At 46.3% G+C, this 14,778-nt stretch overlaps 1 protein-coding gene across 1 annotated transcript in view; it reads right to left on the reverse strand.

The window, feature by feature from the left end:
* LOC147672501 (ubiquitin carboxyl-terminal hydrolase 22-A-like) overlaps window positions 1-14,778 on the reverse strand; it is a 377,196-nt gene that overhangs the window by 183,417 nt on the left and 179,001 nt on the right. Inside the window, exon 5 of the mRNA XM_086947987.1 lies at window positions 4,418-4,519. Coding sequence (XP_086804113.1) covers window positions 4,418-4,519 — 102 coding nt within the window. The remainder of the gene's footprint in view (window positions 1-4,417; window positions 4,520-14,778) is intronic.

Here is a 14,778-nt window from a genome sequence, read left to right on the forward strand (position 1 = left end):
CCATTGCAAGAGGCACTTATTGAAAAACTGTTTTAAGTGTGGGCCGAGATCCAGAGTGTAATGGCGATAGTGGGAGGTGACTGGAATGACGTGATGGATGGACGGATGGATCGCCATAGGCCCGGAGGGGGTCTCATAGCAGATACCCCCACTAAATTGAGTGGCATGGTGCAGGGGATGGGATGGATTGATACATGGCGGTACCAACATACGCATAGCCGCGAATACTCATATGTTTCTGCGGTACACAAGTCCTTTTCCAGACTGGACTATCTCTTTATTCCACAAACTTGGATAGGGAGGGTGGCCTCCACGTTCATGCTCCCGTGTGGTCTATCGGATCACTCCCCAGTGGCGATAGATTTGCACCTAGATAGGAGGCGACAGCCCTTTTGATGGCGCCTGTCCCGTGGCACCTGCAGCAAGATAGCTACCAATCACGCATGTGTGAAGCCATATCTCCGTACTGGGACATCAATGATAGGCCGGAAACAGAGGACGTAACCCTCTTGGAGGCTCTAAAACCCGTGCTCCGTGAGGTTTATATTGCCTGGTGCGCGGTGGCCCATAGGACTCGCGGGGAGGACATAGCAGCGGCAGCGCAGCGGGTCCGGGACCTAGAGGAGGAGTGCAATACTGGGGGAAATGTAGACGCTGTCGGGCAGCTGCTACTGATGCAGCAGTCTTATACGTCCCTACTTCTAGACGAGGCTCGCCAACTGTGGTTGGCCACACAGAGTAGAATCTATCAATGGGGAGATAAATCCAGCACTATGCTATACAGGTTTTGTCAAAGTACCTTCCAGGCTCAGACCTTGCCGGGACTTTGTGATGAGATGGGGGACCCGGTGACGGCCCCGGAGGAGCTGGCTGCCAGCTTTGCACAGTATTATGAGGCCCTGTATGCCCCCCGGGAGGTTCTCCCAGTGGAGGAGGTAGACAAGTTTCTGGCAGACCTCCCGCCGCGAGCACTTTCGGATTAAGGACGTGACCGGCTGGAGCTCCCATTATCGATGGAGGAGCTGGATACGGCTCTTGGGGAGCTAAACACTGGTATGGCCCCTGGCCTAATGGTTTCCCATGTGAATTCCTTAAGACGTTCCATCTTCAGCTGGGGGTCCGCTACAGAAGGGCACTAGAGGCGGCCAGGGAGCGTGGTCGCCTTCCTCCAGACTGGCGACACGCTGAGATTGTAGTGTTTTGTAAACCTGGGAGGCCTCCTGAACACCATTCATCATATAGGCTAATATCGCTCCTAAATGTTGAAGCGAAAATACTGGCGAAGGCCCTGGCCAATCGCCTCCTCCCATACATTACAGATCTGGTTCACTCAGACCAGGCTGGGTTTATGCCCCATAAGGCGACGAGGCACAATATCAGACGCGCGCAGGTGGTAATAGAGGCGGCCCGAGCAGCCGGGATCCCTGCGGCGCTCCTTCTGGCTGATATTGATAGAGCCTTTGATTCGCTAAGTTGGGTCTATCTCCGAGCACTCCTGGCACGCCTAAACCTTGGGACTCGCTTCCTTTCAAATTTGCAGTTGCTGTACACAGATCTGACGGCTTCGGTGAGAGTGGCGGGAGCAGTGTCCGACCCCTTCCCTATCGGCCGAGGCACCCGACAGGGATGCCCCCTCTCACCCTATTTATTCGCCCTGTCCATGGAGCCGCTGGCGGCATGGGTGCGAATGGACGCACAGATGCGGGGAGTGGAGTGGGAGATGGGCCCTTCAGATCGTATTGCACTGTATGCGGACGACGTCCTCTTCTTACTCACGGACTTAGATAGATCCGGGCCCAGAGTCCTTGAGATAATGCAGATATTCGGAGAGGTATCTGGCCTGTACTTGAACGTGCGGAAGTCTACGTTGTGGGTGCTGGGGGGGACGCGGAGGGCGAGGCAACTGGGCGTCAGCGCTGCAAGAAGCGGCTGGTGGTGTTAAGTATCTGGGGGTATTCCTGACGGATGTCCCTGCGTGCCCAAGCGACCCCAAAGTGGTGCCTGTTTGGGACCGCACGCGATCAGATATGAAAATATGGTCCAGAATGCCCCTGAATATATATGTCCGATCAGCCATATTCAAGATAGTGGCTCTCCCGCGTCTCCTATATCAGCTGCAAAACCATCCGTATCCTATAGCACCACAGTGGTTTAGACAGGTGAATTTGGCGTTGAGTCAGTTTCTTTGGGCCGGAGTGGTGGCGAGAATGGCCCTCCGCACCTGTTTCCTATCCACATATTGTGGAGGCCTGGCAACGTCGGACATCTTATCCTATTACCAAGCGTCTCACCTATTGGTGCTAAATGAATGGTGGTATGGGGACCGAGGCGACCCGGCCTATGCCCTCAAAAGATACATGATGGACCCAGATACGCTGCACACCATCTTATACTCTCTATTAATAGAAAAGAGCTGGCTCTAATCAGTAAGGCCGAGCACTTATACCAATATAACAAAGAAGGGATGCCTAAACTGATATAATTGTTCAAACATTGATTTAGCTCAAACAGAAGAAAAACTAATTTCAACCAGAGTTTTGCTATTCAATAGCCATTTAATCATTTTAAATATAAAAAAAATGTTACTACATAAATTCATGGAAAAATTGCATACATTAGATCAAAGGAAAACACCACATTTGGAAAATTATATATACACATTTACACTACTCAACCATATCACAGTCATTCAGATCACATTCACCCATTCATACACAATCTGACACACTCAAAAAGTAACGGGTGTGCCAGTATAGGGACATAAAACACACTTGGGGTTGCTCAGTAAATCAAGTCCAATGTTATAAACACATGATATTTTCAGAAGAAAAGTACACTCAACAATTTATCAATAGTAATTTTTGACACAAAAGTCATCAATGAGGTGTACAAAACTCAAGAGGAGTGACACTCAACACATGAGTTTATATTGGAGCAACTCCTTTAGACAGAAGCCTTCAGGTGGTTTTCCAGGTGTGGCGTGGAGCCCTACGCCGCATGGTGGTGGAATAAACTAACGAGAGAAACCCCATTGTGGCAGAATGGGCGGCTGCCGGCGCTGGCGTCCCTGCAGGGATTCCGCGGTCAAGGTGTTTATGGGAGAATTGGAGGAGACGCATTGCTCTTCTTCATTGGATAAACTGCGGTCTGTGTGGGAGGGAGACATAGGTGCCTTGGTGGAAGAAGACTGGAGGGAGGCCCTGGAGGCACCGAGAGGGGCGGCGATAGCAGTGCGCCTGCGTTTCATCCAATTTAAGTATCTACATAGAGCCTACTACACTAGAGACCGACTGTGGAGGGCTGGTTTGATTGCCTCCCCTGAGTGCTTGCGATGTGGGCGTGCAGTGGGCACATTCATTCATACGGTGTGGTCGTGTGAGAAGCTGTCGAGGTTCTGGATGGGAATATGGGTTGCTTGTCGGAGGTGTTGGGCTGGGACCTTACCCGCTCGCCGCAGCTGGGTCTTCTCCATGTCATGGATCAGGTTGGAGGAAATATATACAAACGCCATCTGCTGGTCCTAGGTCTTACAGTGGCCAAAAGAGATGTAGCTCGGGCCTGGAAGGACCCTAGGGCTCCATTGATAGAGTTGTGGAAGAGGGGCCTGGACTTTTATATGGGGCTGGGGCGCCCGATCTTTGAGGCCAGGGGCTGTCCCCGTAAACATTTTAAAATATGGAAGCGGTGGGCGGACTATAGAGGGCTGTAGCTGGAACCTCCGGCACAACAGGATGCTGGTGTGGAACAATTGCTCGTTGAACCTGGGTAAAAAGGGGTACACACAGATTATGATTTGATAAGTTTTACTTCTGGACTATGTCAACACTGTGCGGGGCTGGGGTGGGATCCGGGGAGGTGGGCAAGGGGAGGGAGTTTGGGTTTGTCCTTTTGTATCAAAATGCTGATTGAATTGAATATATGTGATGGCTCATTATTTGCTCACTGGCCCTACGGTTCCTGGGGGGCAGTGTCCTTTATGTGATTCAACAATATAATAAAACTTGTTCTGAATAAAAAAAAAAAAAAACATTCCATAAGCAAATTTAACCATTCCTCTGGACTTCTTGATTCATGGTCAGTTCAATGTTGAGTCAGCACCAATCTTACTGTAGATATGAGATTAAATAAAATGTGCAAACTTCCTTGATTATGTGCTTGTGATAACCAAATTATTTTTGGTTCGGTGCCCATTTTAATGTTTGCAGTAAACTAACTGCAAGCTCTCCTATACACTCATTACAAATTATGGAGGCTGCTCAAACAGAGAAAGTAAGTCAATAGCTATAGGCATATCAAGGGAACCAGTGTGGTAGAATCCTAGTACAAAACAAGGACTTTTCTATGACTCCAAGGTAGAGTAGGCTGTGTGTTGTGAAATGACACATTTACTACTTCAAATACAACTTCCTTAACTTACCTATGGTGCAGTTTGTGGTTATTTTTCTTCTCTTGGGATTATGTCGTAACAATTCTAATTCTCGTTTTGTTGGCTCCCACGTTGAATATTTCTCTCCAACTCCTTAACAGGATAAGAAGGCATGTTTAGAGAACATAAGTAAGTAGATAGTCCTACAGAAGTTTCATATTAAGGCCAGTGTTTGTTAGGATAAATTCAAGAGACATTCCGTTAGGATGTGTTATGTAGTTAATATTGTTTACACTTGTTCTTTTTTGGCCAGGATATAATTTTTACATTTATGAAATGATTTACATCAAGTAAACTTCAGTGAGCTTTCCAAAATAATTAAAGATACACCGTCCATATTACTTTAACTAGTGGAAAATAAGCTCACTGACTCTTTGGTCGATTAGGATACGCAATGTTCAAACCTCTATGCACACGGTTGTACAAGATGCCAATGCCAATACATCTTCAGAAATCAGTTACTGTAATGAATCAAACATACTTCATAAACCAAAACAATATAGTTTAATAAAGAATAAACTGGGCAATCGGTAAATACCTAAGGATATGATATTCTGCAGTACTCTTAAAAGCCAAATACAATATGGGACAAGGTTGCAAACCTATACAAATGTTCTTGAGCATGGCTACGTCTTTAATAAGTGAAAAGCTCAAAAGTTCTAGATTTCAATCTAAGCATTCTCATTGAAAACACTATTCAAAACAGACCCTGTAATGTAATTGCGTAACAGGAGAACAACCAGTTTGACTTGGCGTTTAAGAATCTTTTATATGAATATCCGAATATCACGCATCTATGCGGGAGATCTGATGTGCTTTACATTTGTTTTTAGTCATCCCAGGTCTCAGTCGGACACATTATTTGAGATGGCTGCTGGAACCCAATCGGGAAGAAAAAAAAACAGTAATGCACTAAGAACTGCCCACATGAAGGCCGCTGCAAAAAGACTGCAGCAAAGATACAAATTGTTATGCAAGGCCAGTTCTTGTGAGTCAGAGGAGCATTCTGGCATTTAAGGAGACAGGCAATCTATTCTATAATGGAGGATTAAAGGCGGTTAGCTCACAGGCACACTGGAAGCAGGGTTAATGTCGCAAACAGAAGTGCTCTAGTTGAAACAGACGTTACTAGAAGATTTTAAGGCCTTCTACTACCCAAAAGTGTATGGCTTTATCTTTAAAGACCCTCATCTCGCACATTACGGCTATCACTAAAGTGGGCTTAGTTAAAGAAAGCTGCAGCGGTCTACGTTGTAGTACTCTGATGAGATGCAAAGGTCTTGGCCAAGGTTTATGATTTATCTCAAGTTCAGGTTTATTAAACACTACCAGAAAAGTCATCAGGAGCAGTTAACACTACTAAAATGTAGGATGCTTTGAAATGCTGAACAGCTGTAATGCGTGCTTGACAATTCCTTGCAACGCAGAGCAGAGGCACCATTTCCATAAATTAAAGGTCAAGGATCATTGAGACTGACCATGTTTGATTTATGACTTATGAGCAGTCAAGACTATTGCAGTCTATAATCCACAGAGAAGATCCTCGCTTACGTGCCTTGCTTTCGTCACTCTTAGTCTTGCTCTAACTTCACCACAAGAAGAGGTTTACCCACACTGTGACACTCATTATTAAAGAACACTCACTATGTTTTGGAGCACTCCAAGCATTACATTCATGAGCACCAAAAACTCTAGTCACCAACCTCCACGCCTAAATCAGGGGATGGCATCTAGAATTCTGTGAAAGCTTATTCGAATGTACCACACATAGAGAAGGGGGAAGGAGGGAAACTCCTACTACGACCTCACACTATACTAATCACACACAAGAAGTAGGAGTATATTAAGGCGCTATTTTTGTGGCGTCAGGAGTGACAGATTGAGAGCTACGGACCCACCTTGATGAAAGTGTAACTACATGAGCACCAAAAACTCTAGTCACCAACCTCCACGCCTAAATCAGGGGATGGCATCTAGAATTCTGTGAAAGCTTATTCGAATGTACCACACATAGAGAAGGGGGAAGGAGGGAAACTCCTACTACGACCTCACACTATACTAATCACACACAAGAAGTAGGAGTATATTAAGGCGCTATTTTTGTGGCGTCAGGAGTGACAGATTGAGAGCTACGGACCCACCTTGATGAAAGTGTAACTACAGGGAGCCGTCCTCGCTTCCCCACCCATTCGAGCTAGATGACGGTAAAACTCTATTTTAATCAAAGTGTGATTGCACGACCTGTGTAAAAAGAAACCGGCACAAACTTCGTTCTACTGATTAAGGTAGGAGGAAGAGGGGTTGGAATACGGGGATCTATTAGTCTTAAACAAAGCTGGGGAAGACCAAATCTGGCTGAAACATGTCGACGAATCTTGCAGAGTGGAGGGGTTATAAAGTCCATATTTTACCAGTTTACCACCAACCACTGGGTCAGAAGTACCCTTGTTTTCACTCTAACCAAGGAATCCACTGATAAAATGGGTATCTGGAAAAATCCCTCAGTTAGCTTTAACTGTTTTTGTCTGCTCTCTACTTTTGCTTTGATCCCTGCTTCTTTATGTGTTTGTATTGTCTCCCACACCCTATTGCTCCACCTCATGCGTTGGCTTGCGCGGAACTGTGTTTAGCTGTGTTTAGCAGTCCTATGATGAAGCATGCCACACACTTTTGTGGGTAAGGGCAGTTTTCTAAACATAGTATCGTTGCCAGTTTACCTCTACAAAAATAGTGACCCGCTATATTCCTACTTCTTCTGTGCGACTGGAAAAGGCTTATTGAATCACTTTTTCCTTTCGGTTATGCTTCAGTCCCTAATGCCCAACTCTTAACGATGGAATGAGGTGTAAAGGGAAAACCGCAAATGTCCAAACTGAATAGGAAAGGAAGGAATTCCTTCCTTTCCTATTCAGTTTTCAAGCAGGAGACTTTCTCCAGAACGATAAAAAAAAATGTATAGATGTTATCAATGATTCCTGGTCGCGTTGTCAAATAATAGTCAATTGACTAGGGCACTATGATAAGACCCTTCATAATAGCTTCTTGTAACCTAAGCAACCGGCTCCTCCCGTCCCTGCTGCTGCAACAATGGAATGCTCATCAGACAAAAGTCACCGATCAGAGTTGAAGATCGCCAAGAAAGCCATCTTCTAGTAAAAACTATTTCCTGCCACTATTTCCTGCTCAATTTGCATTCACATAAGCAAACTAGGTATTTGCACTAATAAAACAGTGCATGGTTCCAAGGAACCTATATACTGAAGCACCTAAATCAAGTTATTGCCACCCAAAAGAAAGGCTTCCAAAAAGAGGTTTCATCTTTCATGAGGCCATAAGATCAAAGAATGTGTGCATCTATCTAGCGAGGACCTGGACTAGACGGTGGTCCAAAAGACCATGAATCAACTAACTGGAGGGAACAGGTGTGTCCAGTCCATGAAGATGTTTGGCAGCCTCATTATCCTCAGAGAACTCTTGACATCTATTTCAAGAGGTCTTAAATACAGCTAGGTAGGGCCTGCAAAACTGTAACCCAGACTTACTAAAAAAATATGATATTCTGCTGCACAGACCTCTTTGGCAAGATTGAGTAACATACCATCAGCCACGTGCCCAAATTTAAACTTTGGTGGAGAACTTCTTGGCAACTGACAAGGTTTTATGGGTTAAGGTTTACTTCTCAGAAACCAGGTACACGAGTTGTGTGATGAATGATAAGGAGCAGTGTGGCACTTTCAGTCCCTCTACAGACAGGAAGCAGAGAGTAGTGCTCACACATAGATGGATAATGCCCAAACACCACACCTGGATGAGCTAGCAGAATGGATCAGCATTCTGGTAAGTCATCTATCATCTGCAGGACCTTAAAAATCATAGGAGTGTAAGAAAAGTTATAGATCACTATTCCTGTCTAAACCAACAGCAGGGTGCATCCCAGGGACAAAGCGCAGGCAAAGTAAAAGGCACGGCAAGGCAATAACATAAGGATAGTTGGCAGGACAGAGTGTGGGGCAGAGGGACAGGCAGAGCGAGAGAAGAACATAAGGATAAGTGGCAGGACAGAGGGAACATAATACGTCAGTGGTGAGTCAAGAACATAAGGATAACTCTTAGGACAAAGTGCGGGACAAAATGAAAGGCAGGGCGAAGCAAAACATGTGATTGAAGAACATGAGAATAAGTGGCAAGTCAGAGTGCGGGGCAGAGGGAACAGAATATAGCACTGTTGTGTGTTGAGGCAACAAAAGTGAAGAAAATGAAAGTAAATACCATGTGGCACTAAATAAAACAAGAGAGACTTAATAAAGATAAGAAGGGAGCGAGCAACTAGGTGAAAGCACAGGGATACAGGCCTGCTGCCCATAATTATATATTTTTTTGGTCCTCATCTCACCTTTTAAGCCTCTGCGGATCTTATGAAGCCACTATTACGATCTGTGGGCCTCCCGGCTTACCGCACTCGCTTAGGTCTCCCGACCAATCCCTTTAAGGAGGGATCATAGTGTAATCATAGGACCGGCTATATTAATTGTAGGTTACGAAATCAACTCTTTAAAGGATGCCAGATGTTTAATAGCTTATCCTCTACACAGTCATGTTCCAGTCGGGCCATAGTAAACAAGGCTCTAAGCCAGTCCTCCCTTTTTGGTGAGAGGGGATCTTTCCATTTCTTACAGATCTCTGCAAGTGTTAGTAATACCAGATACAAAACGAGACCTCTGTGTGACTGTGGGGCCGTCTGACAGAATGAACCATCATCCGCGAAAAAGACTATGGGAGATTGACATCAATATTGGTTTTAAAAATGTCCCGTAGTGAGTCGCCAACCTCTTTCCAAAAAGTTACCATATCCGAACACTCAAAAAAGACATAGTTCGTTGGCTAGGGGAAGGGGGGGGGGGGGGGGGGGGGGGGGAGGCATCTTGGACATTTGGGAGGTGGTACTGGAGCAATCTTAGCTATCTTTACAGGAGTATGGTAAAGTCTATTAATAACGAAAAAATAATCCTTTCTGTCCGAACATTATAGGTCTAAAATAGCTCTTTATGCAGACGATTTGATATTATACACAAGTGACCCTGAGGTGGTGATTCCCCAGGTTGAGGAGCTGTTGGTTGGATTTGGGTCTTTGACTGGTTACTCTGTCAATAAATCAAAGACCGAGGTAATGTGTTGGAACTTGGATCAGTGGACAGAAACAGTTGGTACTGAGTTTAGATATCTGGGGATTTATATTGTAAAAGATCTGGAAAAAAATCCCCAGATTAATCTTAGAGTGACAAAAGAAATAGATCGTCTTTTTAGTAGATGGAGGAATCTCCCTCTAACCATTAACAGTAACATCAATCTGGTAAATATGGTAATTCTCCCTAAGCTTTCCTACTTATTCTCCACTATACCTACAACTTTCCAGAAAAAGAGCATCAGTAAGGTGCAGAGTAAGATCAGGAGTTTTGAGTGGGGGGATGAGGGGGTTCGACTGGACTGGCCTGGAAGAAACTTAGACGCAGACTACTTAAAGGTGGGATGGTCTTCCCTGATATTGGTCTGTATGCAGTAGCATTCCAGTTTAAAAGCATTCGAATGCTACTTGTGAAACCAGAGGGGTTAGCATGAGGTAGGCTTTTGGGAGAAATGGTGAGAGCTGAAGGAGGAGGAGGTGGGGAGGCCTTTTTATACAAAATTGGGTCTCCAAAATTCTTTAAGCGGGTATGCCTGAAGGTTCCAAGACCAGCCCTGGAGTTGTGGTATAGGGTGAGACTCAGTTTGGGGATAGGCTACTATTCGGACCTGGCCCCCCGTATAGGACGCACCCGGAACCCCAGACTGCCTGAGAGACAGTTTGGCGTTGCCTATAAAGAGGGCAGGTATCCCCACTTGGATCGAGTTGGTGGATTCCGAGGGGATCCACCCCTGGGAATATCTGAGTGTTAAGATTGGTACAGGGTTATCTAGATTCAAATATCTACAGTTAATGTCTTGGTATGACGCAGAAAAAAGGGAAGTAAGAGGGAAAAGGGGAGATCGAAAGATTGTGTCAGTCCGTCCTCCCAATAAGGAGGGAAATCTCAGTGTGGTATCACCATCTATTAGAAGCCGAAGATCTTGAGATTCTCTCCTTGGAGGTGGTGTGGAACCAATCTCCCCCTGGACCCTCAATAGAGTCCCTTTTCAAACCTTCATTAAAGATACTATACAAGTACATACAACCCGCCTGTCTGAAAAAAGCTGCCCATAACTGTTGCAAACTGGCAGTATCAGGACTTCAAATGACTGATGAAGGTTTCTTTGGTTGAGCATGCGTAGACCTCAGACTGGTTCAATGACTTACTTGCAAATCTTACACTTGCATGTTGAACAAACACCTGCTCTTTCAAGTATCGAGTCTTTCGAATATTTAGGAGTGCCAAGGTGTTTTCCATTTTTACTCTCAACATTCTGAATCTCACTACTGGAAACATTCATTGCTAAGAAGAGTCTTCAGCTTGAATGAAATCATATGGGGGACACATCTCATCTGTTTCAAGGGCACTAAATAAAAGTTCAACATAGTGAGCTCTCCTTCAATACTCGGTTAAGAATATGAACTACAGACAAAGGTGGTAGCATCCGAATACCATGGGACTATTATACACAGGCTGTTAAGCAGCTGATCCCAGTGTTTCACCAAGTTTTGCTTCTCTGAAGTCATGAAGAGCTTGCCATGTGCCACCATCTCTATGAAGAAGGGCTGTAGTTCCTAGAGTCTGGTGCAGGCAGCTAATAACTTTATTGAAGGAGAGGTCCAAAGCCAAGTTCAGGATATCAATGGGCAGTAACGGATTTTGCTAGACTACAGTCCAATATGTTACAGATAAACTGAAACTTCCTTATGGAGGTCAGGAGGATTTTTGGTAGCTTTCAGAGAACCCAAAACTAGTAGGCCTTTAGTGATCAGGCAGGCTGGTCTCTAATGCTTCACTAGATTATGTTCGTATGAGTTACACAGCTGTTCAGGCAGGACAGTGATCAACTTAGTTCACATGTCTACTTGTAGAACGTATGTTCATTCAGAAGGGTATCTTGGGACTGAAAGAACATATTACCCAACTCAATGGGAGTCAGTTTATTAAACTCAGAAGGATGAAAGGATAAGTGTACCTGCTAGGATACTCACCTGTGGCCATGCGTTCAAACACAGACCCTGCAGTGGATGCATTAGTCCAATGAGCCACCAGACACAGCTCCGCAGCAGAAAGACTACCACTAGAGGTAGGATCCTGGTCAGGATCTGAGAGGCTACAATGAGACCAAAAAGGAAAAGCTTGTTTCTTCAGAATCAGACTTGGTTCCCGTGCTTCTGCGGGACACTGACAGGAAGGTAACCATCTTGAAAATACACAGTACATCGCTTTAAAAATATATATATTTTACCAGCTCCAAAAAACAGAGACAAATGCAGCATCCTGACCTTTGTTGCCTGGTCTTCAGGGGTTTGAAATGGAGAGCAAGGGGCTTTATTGAGGGTTCTAGAAGAAATGTGAGGTGGTGGTAAATGGGGAAGGCTGAGGTCTTCCACCTTGCGCTCAGACTATCCACTGACCACAGAATGCATTAGAACATAGAGGCAATCCTCTATCAGGAAATGACTAAAGCGGAGATGGCTTAGGACACTTCAAGCCATTCTGCCCCTGATTAGACGAGTCAGACTTATCTGCCTTGGAGTACACCTTCTCTGAGTATATCAAGGGCAGAATTTAGAAAATATCGAGCCCCGAGGAAAAGGCATTCCCCACCATCTAAAATACCAGGGGTTTGCAGCTACCGCACGAAAGGCAGACGGAGGCTGGAGGGCAACTGAGAGGCCCATGGGTTTGTCTTTAGCCTGCGAGTCCTTAAATCCAGCACAGTCAGCCATGTCTCCAAAAAGACAGGTGCCATGGAGGAGCCTGTCCATGAGGGTAGGTAGGACATCAACCAAAAAGCCAGATGTTCTCAGCCAGGCATGGAGTCTGTGTTCCAAAGTTGATGAAACCGCTCTGCTTAGCGAGTCAGTAGTTTACAAGCCACCGCGTATAGTAAACGTCTGGAACAGTTTGAGAAAGAATGGCCCAGGCCTCCTCCGGGAACTGTGGCAGCACTTGCACAACCGTTTCCAAAGGGTGTGGGAAGAGCAGCCCAATAAGCATGCGGTGTTCACAATGCAAGGTTGGCGAAAGCAAACATTTTCTTACCCAAACTATCAAGCCTCTTGGATTCCCTGGCCAGGGGAGCAGTAGGTAACATCATGGGAAGTGCTGGCTTGGACCACCATGCTCTATGAGGTAGGGTGTAAGGCGAGGAAATCTGGGTCCCTTGGAGCAAGGCAGTAGCAGTGGGCAAACGTCCTATTCACAGGAACCCCTGTGCTGGGTGCGAACCAGTATGCAGAAAGGATGTCGAGAGCATCGGGTCTGGTGCCAGGGAAGGTTGCAGCGGCACAACCAGCACTGGTCTAGATCCATGGGGGTCATCGGAGCTGGGCCAGAGCTGCCAGTATGGAAGCAGATGGGCCCCACCCCTCCGAATTCATGGGGCCAGAAGGCACCCCAGATGGGTCGAGTCACTCAGAAATTTGACGCATTGCCTCAAAGCTCTTTCATTTCAGCAAAGGTCGCTCCAGCTGCAGAAAGAGTGCGGATCGGCCCAAACTCAGCTTCCAAGAAACCAAGCCTCGAACACCGATGTGCCTTTGTTACGTCAGCCGCGGAGAAGTAAAAGCCCACTTCAACTTTGTGTGTTTTGGGCCCCTTACCTAGGTGCCTTCCTTTTGAGCTGGACCTTGACTCCTGCAGAGTCGCGTACTGGGACGCAAACAGGGACCGCTCCCTCAAAGCCTTCGGTGCCATGGCCCATCAGTCTGTGCAAGACTGAGTTGCGGTCGCTCTCTAAGCATCACAAGCACATGAGGTGCTGGTCCGTCACAGACCTGGTGCGATGATAGGCGCCACGGAGTTGAAAACCTGTCTTCGTCAATGACCTTCCTCAACACACGAGAATAAAACCTAAAAAAATAACGTTGCAAAGATCCTTTAAAAAGCAGAGAGAGGGGTAGCTCTTCTCGGATCTGCGCTGGCTGGTTCAGAAAGAAAAGCACTGATGTCAGCGCAAGGACGTGGCACCTATATAGGCAACACAGATGTCACTTCTGGCGCGGAGAACACCAAGTGGAGCCAGCCGACGCCACCTACCAGTGCGCAGGGTACTGCTCACGAAAAATCTTCCAGATCCACTCCGACGCTTAGGGGACATCAAAGGTAAGGAACGTATAGTTTCTTACCTGTCGGTGTAGTTTTGCAGCTTGATGATCTTTCTGGATTCACTATGCTGTGCATATTTCGCGGTCTTGTGGTTGGGTCCGGATTCGTAGTCTTTTCTTTGGTTTTTTTCGTCGCCCAGGTGGGCGTCGGAGTCACCCCTCCTTGGGTGTATTTCCGGTGACGTCGGCATGCTTCCTGCGGAAGCTCCCACCCTTGGGCGCCATCTTCGGATTATTTTTTCCGTGTTTCTTTCGTCTCCGAAGTGATGGCAATGTTCTATGTAGGTGAAACTTCTTTTAACCGCTTTGTGTATAAAGTCATTTCTGGTCTTTTTTTTTTTTTGACCACCTCTTTCCTCTCCAGCCTCATCTTTCTGGCGGAAGTGGGTGGGTTCGCTAGTGAATCCAGAAAGATCATCAAGCTGCAAAACTACACTGACAGGTAAGAAACTACTCGTTTTGCAGCGTGAATCTTTCTGGATTCACTATGCTGTGCATAGATTTTGTAGCGGTTTCTCATTTCTGTGGCGGCTGGGTGGAAGATGAGCTTTGGTTTTTGAATATGTGCTGGAGCGCCTTTTGTCCGACTTGTGCCTCTCTGTTCATCTGAACATCCATGCAGTAGTGCTTCGTGAATGTGTGCACCGAAGCCCATGTTGCCGCCAGGCATATGTCTTGTATGGGTGTATTAGCCAGGAAGGCTATTGTAGCACCTTTTTTAGGTCTCGCCTAGACGAAAGCAAAGCGAAGCTTTGCTGTCTAGGGAGACAACTAATGTTGTCACTTTCCGGGGAATGTGGACTGCAGACTGTGACGAGCTTGTCCTCCTGGAGATTGTAGCTCGTGAGCACGCACGTCGCGTCGCCGTGCCCGATATTCCCATGCACAGAAAGTCTCCCGCACGCATGCGCACATACACACACTGCATACACACACGCACCCCCCTTAAAGAAAGGCTCACGCACGCATGCGCACATACACACACTGCATACACACACACACGCACCCCCCCTTAAAACAGACACACGCGCAGACAGACACACGCACGCACAGACACACGCACGCACAGACAAAC

The sequence above is a fragment of the Lissotriton vulgaris genome, unplaced genomic scaffold (genome assembly GCF_964263255.1).
Source record: "Lissotriton vulgaris unplaced genomic scaffold, aLisVul1.2 SCAFFOLD_902, whole genome shotgun sequence".
Taxonomy (NCBI): Eukaryota; Metazoa; Chordata; class Amphibia; order Caudata; family Salamandridae; genus Lissotriton; species Lissotriton vulgaris.